Raw genomic sequence first — 25,438 nt, forward strand, 5'->3', positions numbered from 1 at the left:
TGTGTGTCTACTATATTGTGCTTGGGGTTCTCGGAGACTCAAAGGCATCTAAGATGCAGTCCCAGCTTTCAAGGGACCCACTGTCCGGTAGGGAGAGAAGATGTGCATGATTGCCATAAGATGTTGTGATATAACACAGAATCCTCCACACATAGATGTTATCAACATTCAGTACATGCCCTGCTCCCCCCATCTCCCCAGAAGTCTGCAACAAGCATAGGTTCCTCTTTGGGAAGTGGATTGCTTTAAACTCATAACTTCTCCAGCAACCCCAAAGCCACTTCTCCTCCTAATCCCCATCGATGGACCATCACCCATCCATCTGTCCAAACAAAATCCTGGAAAACTCTGCTAGAAAACTCTGGTGCCTACTGTGTCACGGTTATAATATGTTGCAGTAGCAGCAGCAAGCAGGTGGGTCAAGAGCATGGGCCTCTCTGTGCTTCAGTCTCCTCTTCTAGGAAATGGGATGAAGGTCATGGTACATGGGGTCGGGGTGAGGGCTCAGTGGATGAACCCCTGAAGAGGCTGGAGCCAGTGGAACACAGTGAGGGCTCAAGGAACGGTAGCTACTTGCTTTGCTGTGAAATCACCTGTTTCCTTATCTGTCTCCACTAGATGGTGAGCAAGCTGCCTAACTCATCCCTGTGTCCCGAGGGCCTTCCACGGTCCCTGGCAGATGCTCACCAACGTTTAGTGCATTGAACTGACGTTTGCTGCTCTTTTTCTATCCAGTTGATTTTCAGGTCCCGACAATTCCACTTCAAAATCTTTTCCGAGCTCTGCTCCTGCCTCTTCTCCACTGTAACTCCTCAGCGCAGGCCTCACCACGGCTCCCCTGGTCCCTGACATCATCCTCCCAAGTGGTCCCACATTCTAATCTTTCACCACTTTACTCTCCACCCTCCAGAGTCCCACAAAGGGTCCTTCTAAGATGCAAATCTGATCCTGTTACCGTCCTACTTAAAGACCCTCGGTGGCTCCAGATCTACTGGATAGTCCAGCACCAGGCGGGTCATCAAGACCCTTCAGCAGGAAGCGGCTTCTGGCCTGTCCAGCCCCATCTTCCTGCCAAATGCATCCAGCCCTCCGACACCCCGGAGAACTTGCAGTTCCCAGCCCTTGAGTCTTTTATACCTCGGAGGCTTTGCACTGCTGTTCCCTCGGCCCGTTGATTTTGTCTGTTGAATTTCACATTCTCCTTTGAGAGTCAGCTCAAATGTCACCTCCTCCACAATTTTCCAGGCTTGCCCCACCATGGCTGGCAGAGCTATGCACTTTCCTGGTGCTCTCCCCAAACACTTTGCATGTTCCTCTTTCATAGTGCATTTCTCTAATTACACGTCAGCCTCCCCAAGTATCCCAGCATTCCTCAAAGGCAAAGGGACAAATGTCTACTTCGCCCGGACCTAACATAGTGTCTGACACAGCTGAACGGTCAGTCTTACAAGGGAGGGGACCACAGTCCAGACCTGGGCAGGAATGGACGTCTCTGTTGATGAGATTTATTGAGTCTAGTGTGGAAGTACCCACACCTGTCCTTCATCCCCTGGGGACCTTGCATTCCCTCCCACTGGGATAGTCTGACTGCCTCTGACTGTTTCTGCACTGTTCTCCAGTCCAGACCCTCAGGGAAGGGGGGGGGCGGTCACTCAGTCGTCAGTTAAGAGTGGGAGATAAGAAGAACCCGCTGAGGGCTCCCCTTGGGGAGACCTTCGTTCCGCCACTCCCTTCACCCCCGGCACCGATACAGCCCCAACACTGAGGAGAGGCGGGCTGAGAAGCTGAATCTGGTGGAAGAGAAGAACTCAATCCAGATAGAGCCACAGCATTTACTGGAAAATGAAAAAAGCAGCATTAGTGGGGAAGTGACAGGATGGAAGTACGCTGGCTGATTCTGTGGGGCTCCAAAAAGAGGTCAGGAAAGTGAGTCACAAGGGAGAAGACACATGCCAGTTCTGAGAGTGGGTGGGAACCTGGCCCAGATCATGTCATGTGCAGAAGGGATACATGGGAAGAACATTCTGTGCCACAGGACCAGAACCACTGTGGCTGTTCACATTCATTAATAACCCCACTGTGTGCCAAGTGTGCTTTACTTTTCACCTTAGGTCTAATTATTTTTTTAATTTCCGGTAATTGAGCGCCATGCCACTTCATTCATTCATCTGACATAAACATAACATTTGTGACAGTCCTACTGTATGGCAGGCACCACGCAGGGCACCGGCAAATCAAAGAATGAATAAAACACAATTAAATATGATTCCACTCCAAAAGGATTTGGGTCAATGACCACAGTATGTAAGGCACTGTACCAGGTGTGCTGGAGAACCAAAGAGAAACAGGAAGTGGTCCTTGTCCCCAGGCTCTCTGGCCTCTGTTCAGGAAGATAACTTTGAATAATCTAAGTCCTTGCTGTGAATGGCAGGTGAGGCCCTAGCTGCCAGCACCTCAGAGGTAGTTATTCACTGATTCCTTCTCAAGGCCGTCATGAAGCCTAGCACCGCTGAGGAGCTGCGGGGCCCCGATCCCTGCCCAGAGCTTCTGCAGTTATTTATCTACGGGCCCAGCTCCCTGATGAGCACAGCTGTTCTGTAATGTCTCCTGACCTCTGTTTGCCTGGCCCTGAGCACAATGCCTGGCCTGAAGTCAATAAACGCTCACTGAATTGAACCAAATCAAAGCGAGATCTCTGGAGGAGATAACCGTAGCCCACGGGAAGGAAGGCGGTGGGTCTCAGAGACCTGCCCTGCACCCACCCACCTCTCTGTCTCCGGCTCTCAGGAGGGGTGGGGCTAGGGGGTCCAAGAACAACAGTGAGATCTGGAATCTCCTCCAGACTCTTGTCACCTGCCTCGGGGGGCCAGGCAGTGAGAAGGGGGGGGGGGGGGGAGGCACAGATGGCAAGCATCTTTTGAGTGCATTTCTCCGGCTTTTCCTTGGGGGAAGTGGACGATTAGCCCACCTCCTACCCACTGAGCAGCGATTTCTGGGTTGTAGATGGACCGGGGTGAATTCCAGCAAGACTCAGTCCTGAAGCAGCTGGAGGTGCTCAAAGAAGAGGAGAAGGAGTTTCAGAACCTGAAGGTAAGAAGAGCCCCGGGTCACGATACGCCGGGCATCTGGTCTTCAGCTCTGATGACCCAGGCCCCAGATCCAGGCACAGATAGAAGGGACAGCCCCCCACAAAGGCACCTGCTCTCTCGCCCCAGCACCAAGGAGGTGAGAGAGTTAAGGCTGAGCTCTCACAGTTCTCCCCTCCCACGACTTCCTCACCAATCACATTTTTAATAACGTTTCCAAGTTCCGGACTAAAACAAAAAACAATGAAAGCCTGGTTTTCACATGGCCTTGAGCTGCCCTGAAATAACAAAACGTACCGGTCAAGACCCCACTTGAACACCTGCCAGCATCCTGCCCAGGTTGACCCTCCCGACCGCCACCCCCCGCACCTCTCCCGCTGTCCCCTTCCTCCTGTGTGTCCCTGGCCCTCCCCGTGGAGGGCGGGACTGGCGCCCGGCCGGCGCTGTGACGCCGCTCTCCCCCCGGCCCCCCAGGACCCCACCAATGGCTACTACAGCGTTAACACCTTCAAGGAGCACCACTCGACCCCCGCCATCTCGCTGTCCGGCTGCCAGGCCGACCTGCGCCCCGCGGGCAAGCAGCGAGTGCCCACGGGCATGTCCTTCACCAACATCTACAGCACGCTGAGCGGCCAGGGCCGCCTCTACGACTACGGGCAGAGGTTCGTGCTGGGCACGGGCAGCTCGTCCATCGAGCTCTGTGAGCGGGAGTTCCAGCGGGGCTCGCTCAGCGACAGCAGCTCCTTCCTGGACACGCAGTGCGACAGCAGCGTCAGCAGCAGCGGCAAGCAGGACGGCTACGTGCAGTTCGATAAGGCGAGCAAGGCCTCGGCCTCCTCCTCCCACCACTCCCAGTCATCTTCGCAGAACTCCGACCCCAGCCGGCCCCTGCAGCGGCGGATGCAGACTCACGTCTGAGGATCCCGGACCGAGGTGGGGGGGCTCGGCCTGGCTCTGCAGAGACTTTGCAGAGGACCCCGGAAGCAGCCGCCTCCAGGACGGCCCCGCCACCACCCTCCTGGCAGCCCCGATCAAGCACAAATGCGGGCCCAGCTGCAGGGCATCGGGGCGTGGAGGTGGGGACGTGGCCAGAGGACGCCGCTGAGCGCAGCGGGCTCCGTGCTGGCCGCCCCGGGCCCCCGGCCCTTTCCGGGCGGCCCCTCCTCTACCTGCTCCTCCCACAGGCTCCAGAGGCAGCTACAGCTCTGCTTTCGTGAAACTGCGGTCCATGCTCCGGGCTTCGGAGGAGCTCTGCCCCTTGCTGCCCGCAAGCTCTCCCCCGACTCCCACCGTGCCTGTGCTCCTGTACAGCCCCGGGGAGCAGGGGATCAAGTGCTTGCCGGCACTGAGCTGCCCCAGAGACCCCAGCGCCCCCTGCCGCTCCTAGTGCAGACCCCAGAGGCTGAGAAGCCAGAAGCGGCCCTGGCTGCCACACTGGCCCGCAGCCCACCCCCACTTTGTTCGGTGTTTTGTGTCCATACTTGCCAGTTCCGTCCTTGGACTGGATACCTCTCGACTCTGAGGTGGGACTGGCCCAATCAGAGACTGGCGTCTGGGAGGGAGGGGGAGGGAAGGAGGGGGGAGCGTGACCCTCGGGGACCCCTCGCCAGGCTGTGCGACTCAGAGCCTCCCCACCCAGCCCTGCTTCGTGTACTCCCCTCCTCCCCTCTGCACATTCGGAGTCAATATAAGGAGTGTGAGAGCTTCTCTGGTCAGGGTTCTTTAAACAGCCGTTGGAGAGACTGTGTCCCAGGATCTGTGGGGTTTGAGGGGACTAGGGGGCAGGCCTTTAAGGTGATGAGACTCACCTTCTCAGCTGAGCCTAGATTCACACAAGGAACCATGGTCCTGTCCTCAGTAAGGCTGCTGGGGCAAGAGAGAAAGCATATCTGCACCTCACTCCTGCCTGCCACCTGAGAATAAATGTTAGGGGTCATTCCTCCAACAGATGCGTTCTATTCTTTTGTTCCTGCAGAGTCACAGCAAGACCCCAAGAGCTCAGAGGATGCTTTGGGAACGCAGGGTGCCTTGCCCTGCTTTGATCTGGTTTTCCCAGGCAGTGGAGAGCTCTGGCAGTGGTGACAATAGGACCTATGGGCCGACTCCTCTCCTTGCAGATGTGCCCAACCCAGAGGGCGCATGAAACCGGGCCTCACCAACCGCCTGACTCATGCCAAGTGCAGCTCAGGGGCCAAGGGGTCAGACTGCACATTGGAGGGGTCCTTCTAGGCCTTTCTCTCAGCTATATTCTGCAAGGGCGGCTCCCTCCGTTGGGGGTTCAGGGGAGGAGGCCCTCTTCAAAGAGCCTGTGCCACCAAGCAGCCCAACACTCTGAGACTCAGATGATGTTCTAAGAATGGCTTTGTTTGGGTGGAAAGCTTGACATGGTGATGGCAGACAGGCTAGGGTGGATAAACAGGGCCAAGTTAGGATGCTATCTCTGCAGGTAGGACTCAAATGGAACTCTGGAGAACCCACACTGTCCCAAAGGTTGGAGGTTCCTCCTCAGATTTAGACCCTTCTCCTCCAACCTTCCCCGGGAGTCCTTACCCACCCTGGGAACCTTCATCACAAAAGTCTCTGCTTCTTTCCTCCACTGATGCCTTGGACGGCCCCAACCCACAGATGGTATACATAGCCTTCCTAGAGCCTCCACCCAGAGGATGTTTCTGCTTCCCCCATATTTCCTATTGCTTCAGAACCCTTCACTTCCTTAGATGTCTTCCTTTGCAGCACCCAAGCCTGAGGTAGTAGAAACGGATGAGAAATATAAGTGTACATCCCATCCCAGCCCCACATCCTGCTCCTGGTACCATTTCTGGCCCAGCACAGATGCCTGTGGGCTCCAGGTTAATCTTGACAAGTTCTCTTCCTTCCCATATACGTTTTGCCTTTGCCAGCAAGGAGTAAGGATCTAAGATCAGATGCAAAATGCCTTGGTGTGCTAGAATAAGGAAGAGGATGACCTAAGAGGATCTGTCCATTCGTTTCTCCTAGTCTTCCCCACCTTGGAGGTGGGTGGGAAATCTACCTCCTAAGCTTCTCCACAGCCTACCTTGCCCCTTACCCCCTGCCCACATCCTCCCCCAACACACACACAGCACTTATAATAGGATGGAGGTACCCATTCTTTCTTGGAACCCAAGGTTATGGCACAGAATAACCTGGAGAACAGGGAAGAAATCTGATCTCCTGGAGAACAGAACCCTCTTCTCCCTTAGGAGCCTCAGACACTCCCAGGGTGGGAACGTGGGCATCACGGAAGATGGGGCTGCACAGTCAAGACTCGCTACACGGGGCCCACCCCCTGAGCTCTCTCCGAGGCACAAATACAGCAAAGAATCGCCGAAAGGGTAGGAGATCACAAGAAAGGCCCTGGTGAAAGAGATGAACGTAGGCAGGGGAAATCAGTAGGCTCTGGTGGCCTCTGGACCGTTGAGGCACTGAGAAGGATGCTGGCCTGAGCAGTGTGTGTCCTTCAACCCCTCTGACTCCATTTACTTCTCACGTAGGAGTGAGGGGACAAAATAGCTGGTAAAGGGAAGTGTTAAAAAAATTAAAAAAATTAAGGCAGTGGGAAGCCCTGAATTTCCCTGTAGGTGATTTCAACTTAACTGAAATGAGTGCTTCACATTTGTAATCATTTAATTCTCACAATTCTACCAAGTATTACCATTTTACAGACGAGGGAGTGAACTTAAAGAAGCCAAAAGACCAGCCCAAGGTCACAGAGCTAACAAGTGACAGCACGAGATTTAAACATGTGATTTCCTCTGTGAAATGTTTCCATCCTACAGTGCAAACCCAAGGCCACTTTCATCCTAGAATAAGATGAAAACGGCCGACGCTGAAGGCCATGAGCTGGGACCCCCTCGGGGGCAGGCTGAGCAAGGACAGGCCAGAGCTCCAGCAGGGAAGCAGGACTGGCATCCCCCACCGCCAGTCCCCAGATGACCTGGAAAGACCACAACGCCCTGGGAAAGTTCGTCTGTGTATCAAATCACCCCCACCCCTCCCAAGGCCAGGACCCAGTTTTCTGATAGCTTTACAATTCGTTACTGGCTCCGAGTCACTGGATGGGGGCCCAGTTTCTGACTCTCAGGCTCACTATCGGTCTGGAAAGGCCAGGGTTATTTCCATCACGTCTTCAACTTTCATGGAACAGGAAATGGTCTCATACAAAGCACTAGAGCACCACAGCAAATCCATCTCTGATGGAGACTACTGAAACAGTGCTCTAAAGGAATAGGCCTTGAAGCTGCCTTTGAGCTTCCGGAGTGGAGAGGAACCCGGGGGGAAATAACAGCAAATGTGAAGCAGCCCTTGGGAGATTTCTCAGAACAGGAGAAAAGAGCCAACAGGAATTCCGCTTCTCGCTTCCTATATGGGGGCGGCATACACGAGGCACCGTGGCCTTTGCTATTACGGGATCAGAACTGAAATCGCCAGGTACACACTCCAGGAGTCCCATCAGCCCTTCCCAGGTATCGTGCTCGGTTTATGATGGCGCCAGAAAAAAAGACGAGGGGGAGTCCTGTGATTAGTTTCTTCTCTAGTAAGTTTCCCTATAAAATCAACTCTTTATTAAAATAAAAGTATAAATATTTAAATAAAAACTATCCTAATTTGCATATAGATTTTTATTTAAAATACCACTTGGGGGTGCCTGCTTAAAGAAACATGAATGTTTAGACATAAACTGATGACATCTCAACTAAATCTTGACGTTTACTTCCCCTTTAAAAAAGCCTTTTAGAAGCCTCTTAAGGAAGCTGTTTTTAGGAGCTGTAACCCCAGGCCAGCCATTTACAGCTTCAGCATCGAAACTACAAGCGATCTCTGAGTCACTGATAAAACATTCCCTTGCTCTGACAGTTACTTCTTACACCCAGTAAGGCTCTAATCATCTTTTCCCCAACCCCCTACTATGTTTCCATCTTCCTAACTAGGTCATAAACTGGGAAAAAACAAATAAGGATTTGTTTTCCTGGATGAATCCATTTGTGTTTTAGGGAGAGGACCACCCACTCTTTCCCTCTCTAACATGCCATTCACAGGATCCATTGTTGAGTTTTGGTCTACATCCCAGGTGCCCATATCTGCCTGCCATTCCATGTTCCCAGAGCTCCTCTCTGGACCAGCCCACTCGGCCCACCCACATGGCCGGAACAGCCTCAACCCCTGGGCCAAAAGCCTCCCTTGAGCTCACTGATCAGGGAGCCCCGGTCACACAAAGGAATCTCCTTCCACTGCTTCTCAATCTATGACCCTTGGAAATATCTTGGAATGCTATGAGAACATTCATATAATGCTCCTTAATAGCTGTCTTCTTTGTGATGAATCTAAAGTATTCATGTTTAAAGACAAGGTATGTGAAGTCTCAGGAAACAGGTCTTCTTAGGGAGAAGTGGGGTCTTATTAAATAGACCTTCTCTGAAATCTACTCCCCATTATGCAAGAGGAAAAGTGCTACTCAGGATAGGAGCTGAATATAGGGATTCATTCCCCTGAATGGATTCATCCCCCCTCAACTAGGCAAAGAAAAGTTCCAGGGGACTGAGCTCAAGATACCACCTTGACCACCTTTGTAAAGAAATTAAAGGGCCACAGCCTTGCTGCCCAAGGACTAGAAAACAAATTCATGACACTAATGGGAGAAATACGGAATGAAGAAGGCATTAGAGATAAAGTGATACAGATAAGGATTGAGGACTTCTACAGCAGAATTTTCAGATGAGAACTTCCTGAGTTTTATTTACAAGTTTCCCTAGCTCTCTTGCCATGCAGGGCTGCAAGTGGAACAGAAATCTACAGAGAAAAAGAACAGAAATGGAGAGAATCTCCCTACCAGACTGTAACTTGTCCCCTTGTGATATTTTTCCTCAGGAGAGAAACACATTTTTAAGCAAGTGAAGACACTCCTTAAGTGTTAAAGTTGGTGATGTACATAAATAGTGTTTTAGGAAACCTCAGAATAACAGACGGTTCTGGAACAGCTTAGTTCAGTAATTCCAACTTCGATTCCCCTGGGGTGATCTCTCTCATTCCCTCCGCCAACTCCACCCTCCCAGTCTTGCAAGATTCTCCAGAGGAAACAGCGCCTCCGTTGAGGGGTGCAGTACTTTCAACTGGTCCGCCCTGGGAACCTGAAATCTGGCTCCCAACTTTCAGTATTCCCTAAAAACTTTTGTCAGATCCTCTGTGCTGACGCTCCTAGACAGGACTGTGGTCTCCCCAGCCTGCTCCCAGCAATCCCTTTACTTTAAGAGGTGGAGCCCTCCAATACATTTGGGCTCCCCCCAAATCTGACATTTAATGAGACCCAAGGTTCATCTCCCCGCTTCATTTCCCGGGTGCAGGATCTCCACAAACTCTAACAAGAGAGGGAAGGTCACTGAGGAAGAACTGGACAGGAAAACAGGCTATATACCTACTGACATACGCACACATAGATCCCTCCTTAAACTTTTAAGTTGGAAAGATTTCCTGGAACCACGTCTGGTACAAAACCATGGAAATGCTCAAAACTAACAAATAGTTTTCTGAAGCTATAATTAAGACATCAAAACGGTCAGATGGTTTAGGGGAGAGCTTACCAACTCTGAAGATGTACTTCTCAACCTTAGTTTGGGAACCTACCCTGGTGTGCTGCATGCCATGGAAACAGATAATGCCACCCAAGAAACCCCTTTCTCCAAAAACCCCTAAGAGCGTCTGACTTCAACTTGAAAGCCACTGCCAGAGAGCAGTTTGAACTCACAGTTCTTTGTCGGATTCTGCAAAGCCTGCATTCGAGTCCGCTCACCAATGTCTTAACCTTCCTCTCCTTAGCTTGTGGGTGACTTGAGGACAAAGACTTTTCTGTAATTAGCCGTACCTGGGCATACGTTTGGCCCTTCAGATGGACCTCACTTGTCCCATATGCTTTCCGGTATTTTCCATTATGCAAGGTAGCTTTCCAATCTAATATTTATGTCATACTTTACAGTCTACACAATGTTCTTCCAGACATATTCCCACTAGATCCTTAAAGCTTCATTGTGAGACAGGCATGCGTAATCACTATTTTACAGATTACGTGGCAGAGCACGCTTGTGTGTGCGCTTACACCTAACTGCCTCGTGGACGGAACTGCTTCCGAGTTCAAACTCTTCGCAGGCTGGCCAGTCTCTGGGGTAAGGCAGTTGGATGTATTCATGTCCTCGGAAAGTGTAAATAAAACCCTAAGTGTTCAAAATTAAGACACGCCACTTGATGTGACTATAGAATATCATTTCAATGTGTTCCTGGGCTAGATAAAGACCTGAACTCTGTCTTGCCCAGCTAAGAGGTCGAGCTGGGAGTCCCGCCTCTTCTCCGGGCCTCTGCGGAGGAGAGATGGACCTCACAGTCTACACTGCACGGAGCAGATCTCCTCCGCTCCCTCCCAGTCCTAGTCTGTTTCACCCCCGCCCCTGCGGTGAAGTCAACGTAAGTCACGTGAACGAGGCCCAGCGGGAGCTCAGACGAGCCCAGGGAGACACCTGCTGGGAAAACCGCGGCTCCGCTGCAAACCGGGCAGACGGGCGAGGCCTCAGCGGCCGTTGCCAGGCCCGGAACCGGTTGCCAGGGAGGCGCCGGCCTCTCAGCGCGCCGAGAGGTTCCCGCGCGCACCGCGCTAGAGCGCCGCTCTGACGGGGTCGGTCCCGCGCCCGCGCGGACGACGCATGCGCGTCCCGGCCCCCGCCTCCGCCCCCGCCCCCTCCCCCTCCCGCCGAAGAAAACCGCGCGTGCGCCTAATTAACGCGGCTCAAGGGCTCCGGGGGTTAGGCTGGGCTGTACACGCAGACCGTTGAGTTGGAAGAGGTCCGTGAGATCATCCTGTAGTCTAGACGACTGGAGCAGTGGTTGCGGGTGCTTGTTAGAATTCCAGATTCCTGGGCCGTACCCGCAGCGGCCTGGGTAAGACCCGAGAATCTCCATTCTTGATTATGCCCAGATAATTCCGGCATAGGTGGTCCTCATGGGCTGGACCCTCCCTCTTGTTTCAAGGGATGTAGGAATTGGGGCAGAGACGTGGAGAAGTGATCAGCCCAGGGTCGTCGAGAATTAAGTGACAGAGCCCGGTGGAGGACCCGGATTTGTGGACTTGCACCCAAGTGCCTTCCCTCTGCTGTACCCTGCCTCCCCGCCTGCCTCCTTTTCGGGGCACGGTTTAATCAGGACCAGACAGGCTGGCTGGCCGGCGGTTCATTCACATCGGTCGGGCTAACTGAAGAATGAAGTTCCTTTCTCAGAACGCCAAAGAACCCCATCCAGCAAGTCCACATCAAAGCTCCACTGCCTGCTCCTTAGCTGAGCGGTGCTGCCTCCATCCACCTAGATTGGGGCACCCTGGAGAATGCACACCCCCCAGGGAACAATGGCCACTTTGGGGAGTATACACCCCCTCCCCATACACACTCATGTGTGGATGTGATTATGTCTGCATGTGGTATGACAGGCTTCACGCAAGAACGTAAACCGCTCCTGTGTCTGCATGCGTGCGTGTGGAGTTTGGGGCGGGGTATGAGTTTGGATTCTGGCTCGAGTTTAGGCACATTCAGTAACAGGCAGTGGCCCCAGTCCAGGACAGCTGGATCATATGTGCTGACAGCCACTTTCAATGGCCTGGACGGGGAACTGGACACTCCCATGCATACCCTTACGAGAAGCAGCTGGAGAAGCATCAGCAATCAGCAGAGCTGAGATCCCCGAACACACTCACGCCTGTGACGCCTGTCGGAGTCAGCAAGGCCCCCCAGGACAAAGCCTGGGGGATGGAGCTGGCCCGTGTGGTGGAGAGGGGAGGGGGCTTGGGGCTGCAGCCCAATTTGCTTTCAGAATTCCCCCTCTCCCCTGGGGGGAGAGCAGCTAGCAAAAGTGTTCTGCCAGGCTTCTGTCTATGCATTGCAGTGGTCCTCTGCTGCTCCCAAATCTCTGCCCCTCTTTATCGGTCCTGTCCCAGCCTTGCTGTCTCAAAACCTCAAGGCTTCAACTCTTTCCAAGAAAGCCAGGAACACAGCTGTGAGTCCCTTCCCTCTGGGGGAGGTCCAGCTCTCCCTCCTGGCTCCAGATGTAAAGGAACAGCTGTGAGAGTGGCAGGAAGCCCACTTGGCAGCTAAGCAGGGCCTGGGGAGATGAGGAACAAAGCGGGGTAGAGACAGGCAAACAGCAGGGCTGTATCAATTCTAGAGACTGGGGGAGGGCAAAAGCATTTCATCCTGTGGCTCGGCGACTGGCTGACAGGCCTTGCCAAGCCCTCAGACGCCGCCCATGCCCTGCCTATCCCAATTCTGGCTGCCTGGGCCACTGGCAGGACTTTCTGTAAACTCCATTTTATGATTCCCACTTAATCTGAGAAGGGAAACTTGGCTTTCTTTGTCTGTCTCCACCCCTGTCCTCAAACACACACCTCCCAGAATGAGATTTTGGAAAAAAGGCTGGTGAGGGAGAGGAAGGGAGGTGGAAGAGGGTGCTGCCACTCTACCCTGGCATCCTCCTGCCCCTCCCTACCTCTGGAAGGTAAACCAGGATGCAGATGCCAGGCTCGGTGTCCAGCAGACAGGGCTGCTTGGGGCACCACTTGCTTGCCTGCTACGCCAGGGCGACAAAGCACGACTTGGCACCCACCAAGCACTGTACTCAGTAAATAATTATTTCCTGAATGACCCTGGCCCACTCTGGGTCCCAGTGGGTCTTTAACAAGCCTGTCCATGGCTGGGAGAGGGACCCGCCGCTGTGGCCCACTACGCACCCGTGTCTTCTTCCCTCTGAAAGGACACAGGGTATCACAGCTGCTTCTGTTTTAGGAAAAATAGTTTAATAAGTCTGAAACCCCTTTTAGGTCCTCTCCTCCATGGAACCCGTGTGCCAGTGCTCTTCCCATGCCTGCTGGGAGGGAGCAGCCCTTCTCTGGAGGGCACCACCCACTCTGGGCACCGCCCACTCCAGACGCCTCGCCCTCCTGGGAGGCCTGCTCTGGGTCTAGGCCGTAGTGGGTCCATCACTTTTGTGTAAAAAGTGAGCAGACCACTGTAATATGCCCCCTTCTCTGGATGCCACGGGGCCAGCCCACAGCATGTTCCTACCCCTTAATTAAATAGCCCGTTAAATAATCTCCCGGCGCTGGCAGAGAGGGGATGCCACGGCAACAAGCCCCGTGCCTTGGCCGGGCTCCTGCTGCCTCACGGCCGCCACCCTGACCCGATCTGGCCTCCACCAGAGCAGCCAGGGACACAGCCTCGTCTCAGACCTGGCCTCCTCCCCACGCAGGGGAGGCTGAGTCCAAGCTGGCACTGGGCACCCCCCACAGCCACGGACGGGGGCACTCGGCAGGGTGAGCAGGCGGATGGGAACAGCTCCTGCCCAGTCAGAAGTACGTGAGGTTCTTGACGGCTCCGATTTCCAGCATCCGCTTGATGGCCAGGGCCTCCTGGGAGACATTGTGGCCTGACCACTGTGGAGACAGCCAAGGAAGCCAGCTGAGGAACTCCTAGGCAGCTCCCTGGTCCTCCCCGTAAGCCCACGCCCCGGGAGCTCCGCTCCCCATGCCGGCTCTCGGAAGGCAGACAGAATACAGGGGACGCTGGCCTGGGAGCCCAGATGCCTTGGTTCCAGATCTGACTCTCTGTGTGACCTCATGGTGAGCTGACTCTGGGACCATCCTCACTCACTCCGTGTCCCCAGGCTGGCCCGCCCCACCCAGTTCCCCAGCAGGGACCACTTACCACCATGGACTTGAGTGTGATATACTCATAGTAGTGAATGGACTGCCTCTTGTGGTGGGCGTCTGGGTAGCCGAAGCCAGCAATATGCACCAGGTCACAGAGGTGGAGGGCCAGGGTGATGGCCAACAGCCCTGTGGTGGGCTTCTGAGGGACGAAGCGTGGGGAAGGTATTACAGGGAGTCTGCTTCTTTCAGCACCTCTAGGCCAGCGTTCTGCAACAGAACCTTCTAGCATCATGGAAATGTTCTTCATCTGTGCTGTCCTATATGGCAGCCACGAGCCATACGGGGCTCATGCAGCTAAGGAACTGAACTTTTTATTTTATTCAATTTTAATTAAAATTTAAATTTAAATAGCCACATGTGGGGAATTCCCTGGTGGTCCAGTGGTTAGGACTCCGTGTTCTCACTGCCGACGGCTCAGGTTTGATCCCTGGTCGGTGAACGAGGAGCCTGCAAGCCGTGCATCGCAGCCAGAAAAAAAGCCACACATGGCTCGTGGCTACCATACTGCATACTATAGCTCAACACGTCTGGGGAGGGGTTGGGCCTTTGGGGATGATGATGGCCATCAAGATGACACAAATGATAGTAATAATAACATCTGTGATTTTCGGAGCACCTGCTATGTGCCAGACACTATGCTAAGTATTTCACCCCATATGTCCCTCATCCAGTCCTCACAAAAACACTTTGAGGTAGATAGTATTATTAGCCCCATTCTCCAGATGGGGAACTGAGGCTTACAACCGTTAAACAAGTCACTCAAGGAGTGGAAAGGTTCTGCTCTCACCTTGGAGAAACTCACCTCTCCTGGAAGCCCCGAGGCTCTCACATTTCCGGGCTGTGTGCCCTTCATGAGGGTGGGCTCTCCCTCCTATAAAGTGGGGGACAGCAGCACCTCCCCCGCCCCCTACCGTATGGGCTGCTATGAGGACCTCACTTTCTCCACCCCTGAGCCATCCACGGGGATGGGCCACCTGATATTCTAGCCTCACAAACCGCCTTCCTCAGCAGGGATGACCTGCCTTCCACTCCCCGGACCTTGTCAGATCCCCTAAGGCCAGGTGTTCCCCAGCTTCCCTTTCTGAGCTCTCCTGTCCTTTCATGTCACTGCCTGCCCCGGCCTTCCGTTTCAGCCCTGTTGCTTTTACCGCCACTGTGTTATCTCATCCAGTTCAGACCTCTGCCAAACCACACATGCATCACCTTCTAGCAAACTCTTCTCTCCCCGTGTATTCCTGTAATTGTTAAACATATTACCGTCCACCCAGTTGTGCTGGAAACCTAGAATTGTCATAAATCTCTCAATTTCACCTTAAAAGAAATGCTGTAGCAGAAGAATTCTAAGATGAACCCCAATGACCCCTTGCCCTTGAGAGTGTGCGTAACCTATGAATATGATGAGATATATTACATTGTATTATATTGCTTACTATGGGACCGTAGACTGTAAAATAGATAGTCCTGGTGGGCTTGACCTAGTATCGTGAGCTTTTACATCTGGGTCTAGAGATCAGCAGTGGAGGAAGTACGAGATGTGAAGCACAAGAAGAATTTGTCATGCATTTCTGGCCTGAAGATGGAGGGGACCAGACAGCAAGGTATGCAGGCAGCTCTTACGTGCTGAGGGTACCACCCCTAGGCTGAAAACCAGCCAGGAAATGGGGACCTCGGTCCTGCAACCCAAGGAACCAAATTCTTCCAACAACAAGAATGAACTTGGAAGCAAATTTCACCCCCTGAGGCTCCAGACAAGAAGGCAGCCCAGCTGCCAACTTGATTTCAGCCTTGTATACCCTACGCAGAGAATCCAGCCATGCTGTACTGGACATCTGACCTCCAGAACTATGAGCCAATACATGGGTGTTGTTTTAAGTCTCTAAACTGTGGTAATCTGTTAGGCAGTGACAGGAAACTAAAGTTCATCCCTTCCTCTCCCTCTTCCTCCTACCAGGAGCTGGTTTCTGGTCCTAATCTCTGGCTTCCCTCTCTAGCCTTCACCCTCTGCCATTAGGGCCATAAAACTCCTCTTTGCTGCCCCCCACCCAACTCCATGTGCACTAGAACTCAGTGCCAGGGGCGTTGTTTGCTCTTGACAAATGAAATACCTTCCCTCAATTCTCTGCTTGACGGGCCCCATGACCCCTTAGGGCCCAGCTCCAGCCCCACCTCTTCAGGTGGCACCACCTCCAGACAGCCCCAAGCAGAGTTCCGCCCCTCCTCTGAGACCCCGCAGCACTTGGAACAACTCTCTATTGGAGCATTTTGCCATTCCAGGCTGCATCCTGCGTGTTTATTCCGCTAGACCGAGTTTCCTTAGGGCAGAGAGCATGTCTTATTCCCCATGCATGCAAACTTGGGGCCTGGCACTGAGCAGTCACAAAAGCAGGCATTCAGCATAGGAAGCTGAATCGTAGTAGATTTTCAGTAAAGAATAAAATCATGGGGAGCTCCCTGGTGGCCAAGTGGTTAGGATTCCGGTCTTTCACTGCGGTGGCCCAGGTTCAATTCCTTCCTGGTTAGGGAACTGAGATCCCGCAAGCCATGCAGCGCCGGGGCGGGGGGGGGGGGGCGCGGAAAGAAAGAATAAAATCATTTATTCAAAACTTGGCAAATATTTATCGAGCATTCGCGGTGTGTCAATCTCCGTGATAAGCACATTATGTAATTATCTTTTTAAATTCTAGAATGGCTTTAAAAGGTCAGTACTCCTATTTTCCCCACCCCACAGATAAGAAAACCAAGGGTCTGAGTGGCTGACTGGCCCAAGGCCATACAGCAGGTAGCACCGTGAGTCCTGTCTATATCTGATCATTACTCCTGTCTCCTAGCCTACACAGCCTCTCTGAGGGCTCAAAGATACGGTGGAAGTACCTGCTTGGGAAGCTACCCAGTGTGCCAAAGCCCGCCAGCAGAAGACCACTAGGGAGGGTACTGCGAGCCGAAACCAAAACCGGAACTTGCAAACTGCACCCTGACTTCCCAAACTGTCACACCTACCAAACCATGATCTGCAGGACCAACTGCACCCTCAAATTCTTTTAACTCCTTTAGACCAATATGCTCCAAGATTGGATCACAGATGAAGGGATCAAATAGTAACCACAGGGCTCAGGCTGGGCTCCATATCGTAAACATAAGATTACTGACTGTTGGGACTTCCCTGGCGGTCCAGTGGTTAGGACTCCACGTTTTTACTGCCGGGGGTGCGTGCTCAATCCCTGGTCGGGGAACTAAAATCCCACAAGCCGTGCGGCCCGCGGCCCCCCCCAAAAAAAAGACTACTGACTGTCCCAGCAAATCCGCAGTGTACAGATTCTGATCAGCGCCTGCCAAAGCCATCCTCTACCTCTAGCCCCCAAGCCCTAAAAACACCCTTCCCTGACTCCCCACTTTGGAGATGCCCCCGGGGCATCTCAGGAGTGCGTGCCCTCCCTTTGCTGTAAAAGCCAGAATACCTGCCTCTGATTACAGGTGTGTGCCTGGGGGCTGTGTGTTATTCAGATGCGTGCTGCGGTCTCTGCTATTGTTTTCCCCTCGCCTGGGGTCCTCCCTGGCCTTCTGGAGCCTCTAGGAAGTCCCTCCTACTTCCCACAGAGAACCCCAACCCTCTGGCTTCCCGTCCGTCTGCAGCCCATCATCACCTGCTTAATCTTGTATGGCTGCTGTATCGGCAGGCTCAGCAGTTTGTCAGCTGCAATCTCCATGAAGAAGGGGTTGAGAATCCGAATCTGTTTGGGGTTGACGTCCCAGATGAGGGGAGGCTGCTTCCAGAAGCCCTTTTGCACCTAGGCGGGTGGGGTTGGGAGGGAGAGAGCCAGTGGGTTGAAATGGGGAGGTGGGGAGGGGCTTCTCCAGGGGACGGGGCCCCTGTGTTGATGGCACAGGCCCTCAGGAGTGCGGGGTGAGGGGGGGGACGTGGAGGCCTACACCAGAGGTGGGAGAGGAGACCGGAAGAGAGGAGGAGGGAGAGAGGGGAGCGGGGCACCCCCCAGGGGAGGCCAGGTGACATGGTATGGAGAGTATGGGCTCCAACCATTGCCCACTTCCAAGTATAGGCATGCAGGTAGGAGGGGCTGGCTAAACACGTGGCAGAAAATGGACAGTTCAGCAGTCAACCGGATGGCAAAGAGACAGAGCGGACTTTCTGGAGTCCACCTAGAAGGACAGAGATCTCGACTGTTCTAACCCGCCTCCACCTGGAGACGACTACCAACTGGCCCCTCTGCTGCCAAACTTCTCACTGGCAAACATATTTTGGCAGCTTCTCTGTCCCAAGCAGCCTCGAGCTTGGGGTGCCCTTCGCGGCTGCTGCCTGACTCCTGAGGACCGTGGGGCACACGTGATGGAGCGGCAGGGCCTGACCCGGGCGGCGTCCCCATCCCCAGGCTGCGACCTCACCCCCGCCAGTCTCTCCACGTACGCGCTTCTTATCACTCAGGATGCTCTCAATCCAGTGGAAGTCCATGGCCTTGAAAGCGACCATGACAAGGAGCGTGTCAGGGTTGTCCTCCACTTTGGGGTTGAAGTGGGCGGATTCAGGGTAGAAGAGACGCATGGTGGTCTTGGAGCCCACGTCATGCTCGTAGCCAGCCACTGGCGCACTGTTTAACCTGGGAGGCAAGGGGGAGGGTGCCCGTCACCTAGAGCCCCCCTGGGTCTGTTTACCGTCGCCCCCCAAACAGAAGAGGGAAGGGCGGTCCTACAGACCTGATGACCACGTCGTACTTGTTGATGGCCTCTCCCAGAGAGCTGTTGCGCAGCCGATGCCCGTTCCCCACCACCACGCAGCGGCGGCACTTGAGGCTGCCACGGGAACAGGGTGGTGAGACCCAGAAGGAGCCCCCGCTCCTGCCCCGCTTCACTCTCCTGGCCCAGTCTGCCCAGGCCCCCTCAGCCCCTCAGCCCCTGGGCCCCATGGACCAGGCATCTCCAAGGAGTCCTGCTTCTGGTCATGCCGACCCTGCGGCCCTGGGCTTTCAAGGGAGAGGAAACTGAGCAGAGCACGGGAGACAGAGGGGAGGAGGGAAGATGCCTGGGGAGTACCAAGAAGCAATCCCATCTCGGAGCCCCCGACTGCTGCCCAGGCCTGCCTGTTACCACAGCAATACCCTCAGCAGCCTCTGCCCACTCCGGCAGCCTGATGCCCAGGCTCAGTTGCCGTGGGGACTGGCGTGCCCGCCTCCCCTGGAGACAGGTAGGCTCATCGGCAGGTGCTGGACCATGACTGTTCCACACTGGGGCAGGAAGGAGGGTCTCTTACCTCTGGATGCTCTCTGGAACGGAGTAGCTGGTGATGGCCAGCACCCGGAGGAGCAGGTCTTCTACAAAAGAACCGCAACGGAAGGGGCTGAGGACAACAGCTAGCTCCCCAAAGGCCGCCAGCCCTCCCTGCCCTGACCCCAGGATCCAGGCCTGGCTGAGAACCTGGGCGCTGGGACCACGGACAGCAAAAAACGAGAAGCAGCGTGGCCAAGGTGAGGCCACCGTTCCCACCTGACCAGGCGGATACTTACCACTCCCCTTGGTCCCATAGGGCAGCTCATAGGCAGATGGCGTCTTGACCCAGAAATAATCCTTAAGCTGCAGGAAGACGGGCTGTTCTCGGGAGTAGCTGCGCCGAGGTGAAGGCAGGGTAGGGATGAGAAAGAGATTAGTCTTCATGCCAGAAACTGGGTCAGACCCCTGACTCACATTATGTATACACACCAAGGCCTCTCCCTCCCTCACAGGCTGCACCTGACCCGTGTCCGCCAGCACGGTTCCCTCCATCCAGCCGGCACCCAGGCCCACCCCCCACCCCGCATCCTCACGTACTTGCCGAAGAGCTTGGAGGCCATCCTCTCCGCCTCACCCTGGAGGCAGGGCTCCTTCTTCCCTGGGATGGGAAAATAAAAGCTGGAGACAGAAAAGGAGAGAGGCAGGCGCTCCAGTCAGACCTCCCGGGCCCCGGGGGGCCAGCTTCCCAGGAAGCCTCCACCTCCTCCCAGGGCACGTCGGCCCCAGGGCCCTGGAGAGCGACTTGCAGGCTGGAACAGTGTCAGCCCAAGTCCCACTTTGAAACCAAATCACTGCAAACCCAGCTCTTCCTTCTCCTGAACTCCCTGGGTGAGGGCCCCGAGGAGTCATCCCAGGCCCTACTCCCCAAAACCCACCAACTCCCCTCACAGAGGATTCTGGGCTGTAGTGTACGGGAGAGGTCACGCCCTGGCTCTCTGAACCCCCCTGTCGCCCCACTAGGTCCCCACCTCACGTGCTCCATCCCCGAGCCCGCTTCCCAAGGGGAACCCACAGAAGGACACGAGAGATGGACTCACAGCTCAGTGTACCTGTCTTCTCGGGAGATGGAGTACCAAACCATGACGGCCAGGACCAGAGCCAGCGTGGCCAGGAGTTTCCAGCCTGCAGGGCGAACGCACAGAAGAGCTGGAGGCAGCGACAGGCAGGCACCGCCCCAGGCCACCTTCTCAGCTGCCCCAGCTGGGGCCCCTGCGAGGCCGGCTCAAAGCAGGCCCTCGCCTGGCCTTAGTTCTCTGGCTCAGGGCTCGGACCCGAGTGTTCCTGCTGCCCTTCAAGATGAAGACAGGGGCCCCTGGCTCCGTGTCAGTCCCTCCACAAGCCCCTGCGGGTCCCAGGATGACGTTTACCACTGCTTGTGGGGATCCCACCCCTCAGGGTGGGGAGCCCCTGGAGAATACTCACGGGACTTGCTGATCATGTTTCTCAGGTGCCAGGGTTCCTGGGGAGAGCTGTCATCCCGGCTGCCTCGGGCCACCTAGGAGGAAGGAGTCACAGGTGTGTCTGGTCAGCGCCACAAACGCTCTCGCCTAGACCCCGGAGCAGGGCACACCCACAGCCTGCCTCTTCCCGCCTCCAGAAAGCACAAAGCTGCTTCCAGGGCGGCCATCCGGGGAGCGGCCCTCCTCACCCTGGACATCTCCCTAACCCCTCAAAGGCAGCACCAGCGGTCCAGGTGGGGCCTACGCCCCAGAAAGGGAAACCGAGTCCCACCCTTCACGAATTCCGTCCCAGGCCAGACCAGCCTACCACAGCTTCCCCGGCACGGTTCCCCTCACTGTGTCCTCTCCCTCACTTGGACCTCAGAAGGGCCAGCTCCAGGAAACGGATGTACCTCCACCCATTTTCTACATGAAAGTTAAGCTAACTGTACAAGGGCGTGATTCACATTTTACACAACTGAAGTTTATCTTTTCTCCACATCCAAGGCATTCCCTCGGTTCTGGCCACCGTCCACCCCTCTATCATCAATCTCTCACTATTCCACCCGAATAGATCTGCTCGGGCCATGCCCTGGGGTGACTCTGGGACCATCAGATGGTCCGCAAGCCCTCTTGCAGCCCTTCTAGACTCTGGCTGAGTACAAACAGTGTCCAAGCCGTCACCACCAGGTACATGGGGGAAACTCAATGGAGGCAGGCTGTTTGAATAGGAGCACGGAGAGTGAGAAGGGTCTGGTTGGTCAGAGGAGAGAAGGGAGACCCTTTCAGGTAAGGGCAGAGGCTGGCAAGGTAAGGACAGGGCTGTGGGAGGGGTGAGTTGCTACATGCACATAAACAGTGAGGTCCCTCTAGTCACAAAGCCAGCCAAGGACCATGCTTCTGAGTCACCGGGAAGAAATTTCTGCAGCTTTCACAGCCACACAGAGAGGCACGGGATGCACGCAGAGCGCCAGTTTCTCCTCTCCGTGACATCTTCCCCAATGATCTGGGTTGTAGGAATCAGATGGGCCACATACTAAACACAGATTCCAGGGCCCTTTCCTGGGATAGCTTCGGCCAGCTGGGGTGGGACCTGGGATGGGCATTTTCACAAGCTGCCCACGTGATTCTTTTGAAGGATCAGGAAAGGGAGGGAAGCCCTAGTGTCTGTGCTCTTTTGGGGAGAAATGAAAAATCTCAAATTATTTCTCAATGGTGGGGGACCGCGTCTGGACGGTCTGGTTTTTGTTAGAAATCACAAATCCATTATCCTGAACACTGTCCTGTCATGGAGTCGACGCTCTGCTCCCAGGGGGCACTCCCCAGGTTCCACCCTGAGTCCACCGACACCCAAGAATGAGAGTGTTGAGGGAAAGAGAAAGCCGGGTGGGGGAAAGGGATAGGGGTGGGGACCAGAGCCAGATGTTTTCAGTAGGGTCAGGAGGGCCCATCTCTGAATCCCAGTGGGAATGGGGGATGGTCCTGTCCAGTAAAGAAAAGCTCTAGAGTTGTAATCAGCAGACCCCAGTGAAAGTCAAGACCTACTGCTTTTCTGAGGGTGGCCTGCCTTCCCGACCTACCCACGACAACTGCCAAGTCATGCCCTACCACGTTATCCCCTTCACATGCTTCTCCTGATCTGTAATTCGTTTAGTTCCTTGCTCTCTGTCTGTCTCCCCCGCTGCATATAAGCCCTGTGAGGGTAGGAATCGGGTCTGTCTTATTCTAGCATCTAGCACACTGCCTGACACACAGCCAGTGCTCAGCAAGTATTGAATGAATAACATGTTGGGTTATCTTGGGGGAGTCACTTTTCCCTCTCTGACCCTCAGTTTCTTCAGCTGTAAAACTGGGAATTTGGCCTAATAAATGCTTGTGACGCAAATATATTTATCAGATCAGCAGCCTGAGCCACGCCAGGGACCTTATTAGAAATGTATAATCCCAGGCCCCTCCAGATGCACAAATCAGAAACTGCATTTGCGTAAGATCCCCTGATGATTCACAGGCACATTCAAGCTTGAGAAGCACTTGTCAAGATGGATGTCCTTGACCTTGGCTGAACAGGAGGATTGCAGTATCTGGGTCCCATAACTGGAAATTCTGACTTAAGTGGTCTGGCCTGGCACTGGAATTTGTTCAAGCACCCAGGGGCGATTCTAACCCAGCCAAGGTTGAGAACCACTGGTCCGGATAACGGCGAAAGCACGGTTCTCAATCTTTGATGTGTACGTTCTGACTCAGTGAGTGTCGTGGGTCCACATTCTAACCGGCTCCCAGGTGGTGCCCTGCTGCTAGGCTGGGACCGCACTGAGAGCTGCAAAGCTCTAAACAAGATCCTTCAGGCTCTCACATTTCTTTACATTATGAACTGCATCCTCTCCCGCCCTCCGCGCTCTCAGTCCTCCTTTCTGATCAGGATTCAGTCCATTGTACTCCATCTCCCTGTATCAGTAGGTCACAGCACTCGGGGCACAAGGCAATCATCTGAGAAGCTGAGGCATTTACTGATGTCTAGACCCCACTTTCCAAGTCTTATCTAATTGGTTGGGCATGGGGCCCAGGCATTGGCCAGTAAAAAACCAACCAAACAAAAAAAGCTCACCTTTCTGGTGGTTCTAACATGCAACCAAAATGGAGAACACTACAGAGAACGTGCTCTGCAGTAACCGGAAGTCAAGGACTCAGCTGTCCTCAGTGAAGGAGAACTTTGGTGGCCGGAGGTGATGGGTACTGAGCAACAAGACAACTACTCTTTTTTGACCTCTTCCCCAGTAAAGTTCTGCACTTCCCTCCTAAACTGTGCTGGTCTTGTGCTAAGCAGGCTGGCTAGTCCTGGGGTCTGCTCCAAGAGACCCCCAGGGATGTCATCCTCCCACCCACCCCCTCCCCTTACTGGCCAAGCCAAGAGGATGGCTCAGCCCCCAGGATTCCAGGAGCACGGGCTTCTTGGGCTGGCTGCTGCCTCGGGACAAGTGGGAGTCTTCTCCCAGCAGCTGTCCCATATCACTGACAGCCCCTGGGGACAAAAGGACAGAAGAAAAGTCACAGCAGGGTACCTGGGCAGGAGAACAGAAATCTGATCCACTCATGTCCAAGGTGCAGCAACCTCTGCCTGCCACCAGCTGCCCAGGAGACTGGCTCACCCGACCCGCTAGGTAAAGCTGACCCCAGGGCAGGAAGGCTGTGTGCCCTCCTGGTGCTCTGCTAAGAACCACGGTGTCCCCCGCGGCAGTGAGGCTGCCGAGCCCTGCCACGGAGTTGCCAAGGGGCAGAACTGGAGGATGGGGTGAAGAACAGAAGCCTCCTGCTGCCTGGCACTCAAAGCCTCACACAGTGAGTACTCAGTGGGTACACGCTGTACCAAGATGAACAGAACTGGGCATCACCCACGGACATGGCATGACGCCAGGCCCCTCCAAGCCCTTGGGCCCATCACAGGGCTGTGGCTTAATGTTCCTGAGAAGGGCGATGGGAAAACCAGTGGGGCAGAAGCCGTAATCAATGTTACCGTCCCTCAGATCTGGGGGGAAAACCCGGAGCTGCCTGCCTGCCACCTCTAGACCCACCTGCAGCTCCTGCCCCACCCGGATACTGGGTGGGTCCCCGCCCACCTTTCCAGCATCGTTCCCAACCAGTGGTCCCCTCTGCCTTGCTGCTTCCACCTCTCCCCCCTCCTCCACTCCCTTTGACTCAGAAACATCAAGTCTCCCTGTACCCAAAACAAAACAAACCCCCTCTCTGCCTCTGCCTCCTCCTCAAGCTACCTCTGCATCTCCATCTTGAGCTCCAGTGGTCAAACTCCTTAATCTGTGCTACATCCTCACTTCCCACTCAACCCTCTACCCCTACTCCACCCCTGATCCCCACTCTTGTCTTTATGCTGACATTGCTCTTGCCGAAGCCTTCAGTGGCCTCCTAATGGTCAAACCTGAAAAAGATCTATTTTCACTCTACCCATACTCTGAAGCCTTTGCTACTAATAGCTAATAGGCCGATGCTTCCAGGTCAAGACTCTCTCCAGGTTTCCTCCAAACTGGCTCCACTTCCTTTAAGTGCTGGCGTTCTCCAGGGAGCTGCCCTTGAGCCTCTGTTCTCCCTCTGCTTGTTTTCACAGACCAGGTTCATTCATTTTTGGAGGCTTAACTACTACTCAAACCCTGATGATTCAAGCTCTTTTTCAGCTCTGTAATTTCTCTCCCAGATCCTGTCCTAATATTTCTGATTTTCTACTGCTCCTCCTCCCTGGATGATCTTAAACTCTCACACGTAACACGTCCACAACTGGGCCCGCATCTCCCCGCTCCCCCCCACCCCACATTCTCATCAGCTCATCCGCCCAACATCTCCTTCGCCTTCACACCATCCCTGCGAAACACTACCCACTCTACCCCCAGTTCCTCGTTCCAGCAAACGCTTGCTGAACTCCCACTGAACGCTCGCCATTATAGGCGGCACTGGGATGTAAAGCTTGATAAAGCTCAGCGCAGCGTGAAGGCCACACGGTCTAGAGCCTCAGAAGTACTTCGGAAAGCAGCCTGCATCTTCTCTTCTTGAGCCACAGGTGGATTCTAGGATCTCACCCCAATTTATCTGTCTCCTAACTGGTCTCTTCGCCACAAGTCTTTCCTCACTCAAGCCTCTTCCTCAGAACTGCCAACAAGGTATCTCTCAGAAACAGTTTGGACCAAACCACCCTCCTGCTTCAATCACTCCCCATTCTTCAATGAAAAACCAAAGCTTTTTAGAGGCAACCAGGGCGCTTCAGTCCCAGGCCCCAAGCCCTGCATGTGCATCTCGGAGCTCCTGCCACGTGCGCTGCAGGTGCCGCCTTCTTCCACAACCCCACCTCTGCACGGGCTTTCCTCCAGCAGGAAGACCCT

General features: G+C 54.4%; 2 protein-coding genes across 11 annotated transcripts in view; one reads left to right on the forward strand and one right to left on the reverse strand.

Moving 5' to 3' along the window:
- Positions 1–5,031, forward strand: part of KIRREL3 (kirre like nephrin family adhesion molecule 3) — a 557,121-nt gene extending 552,090 nt beyond the window's left edge. For all 3 annotated transcript variants that reach the window (XM_059930070.1, XM_059930072.1, XM_059930071.1), the window contains 2 exons: positions 3,004–3,090; positions 3,561–5,031. In XM_059930070.1, the coding sequence (XP_059786053.1) occupies positions 3,004–3,090; positions 3,561–4,004 (531 nt within the window). In that variant the 3' untranslated portion in view covers positions 4,005–5,031. The remainder of the gene's footprint in view (positions 1–3,003; positions 3,091–3,560) is intronic.
- An 8,344-nt stretch (positions 5,032–13,375) lies between these two features.
- ST3GAL4 (ST3 beta-galactoside alpha-2,3-sialyltransferase 4) overlaps positions 13,376–25,438 on the reverse strand; it is a 35,913-nt gene continuing 23,850 nt past the window's right edge. For 6 of the 8 annotated variants that reach the window (XM_059930081.1, XM_059930080.1, XM_059930078.1 and 3 more), the window contains 10 exons: positions 20,539–20,611; positions 20,154–20,238; positions 19,654–19,734; positions 19,353–19,450; positions 19,100–19,160; positions 18,547–18,642; positions 18,260–18,449; positions 17,481–17,624; positions 13,835–13,978; positions 13,376–13,563 (listed from right to left, as the gene is read on the reverse strand). In XM_059930081.1, coding sequence (XP_059786064.1) covers positions 13,477–13,563; positions 13,835–13,978; positions 17,481–17,624; positions 18,260–18,449; positions 18,547–18,642; positions 19,100–19,160; positions 19,353–19,450; positions 19,654–19,734; positions 20,154–20,238; positions 20,539–20,554 — 1,002 coding nt within the window. In that variant the 5' untranslated portion in view covers positions 20,555–20,611 and the 3' untranslated portion in view covers positions 13,376–13,476. Of the gene's footprint in view, positions 13,564–13,834; positions 13,979–17,480; positions 17,625–18,259; positions 18,450–18,546; positions 18,643–19,099; positions 19,161–19,352; positions 19,451–19,653; positions 19,735–20,153; positions 20,239–20,538; positions 20,612–20,883; positions 20,903–25,438 lie in introns of those variants that run through there. The other 2 variants (XM_059930079.1, XM_059930075.1) reach the window with 2 other exon arrangements.

The sequence above is a fragment of the Balaenoptera ricei genome, chromosome 8 (assembly GCF_028023285.1).
Source record: "Balaenoptera ricei isolate mBalRic1 chromosome 8, mBalRic1.hap2, whole genome shotgun sequence".
NCBI classification, from domain to species: Eukaryota; Metazoa; Chordata; class Mammalia; order Artiodactyla; family Balaenopteridae; genus Balaenoptera; species Balaenoptera ricei.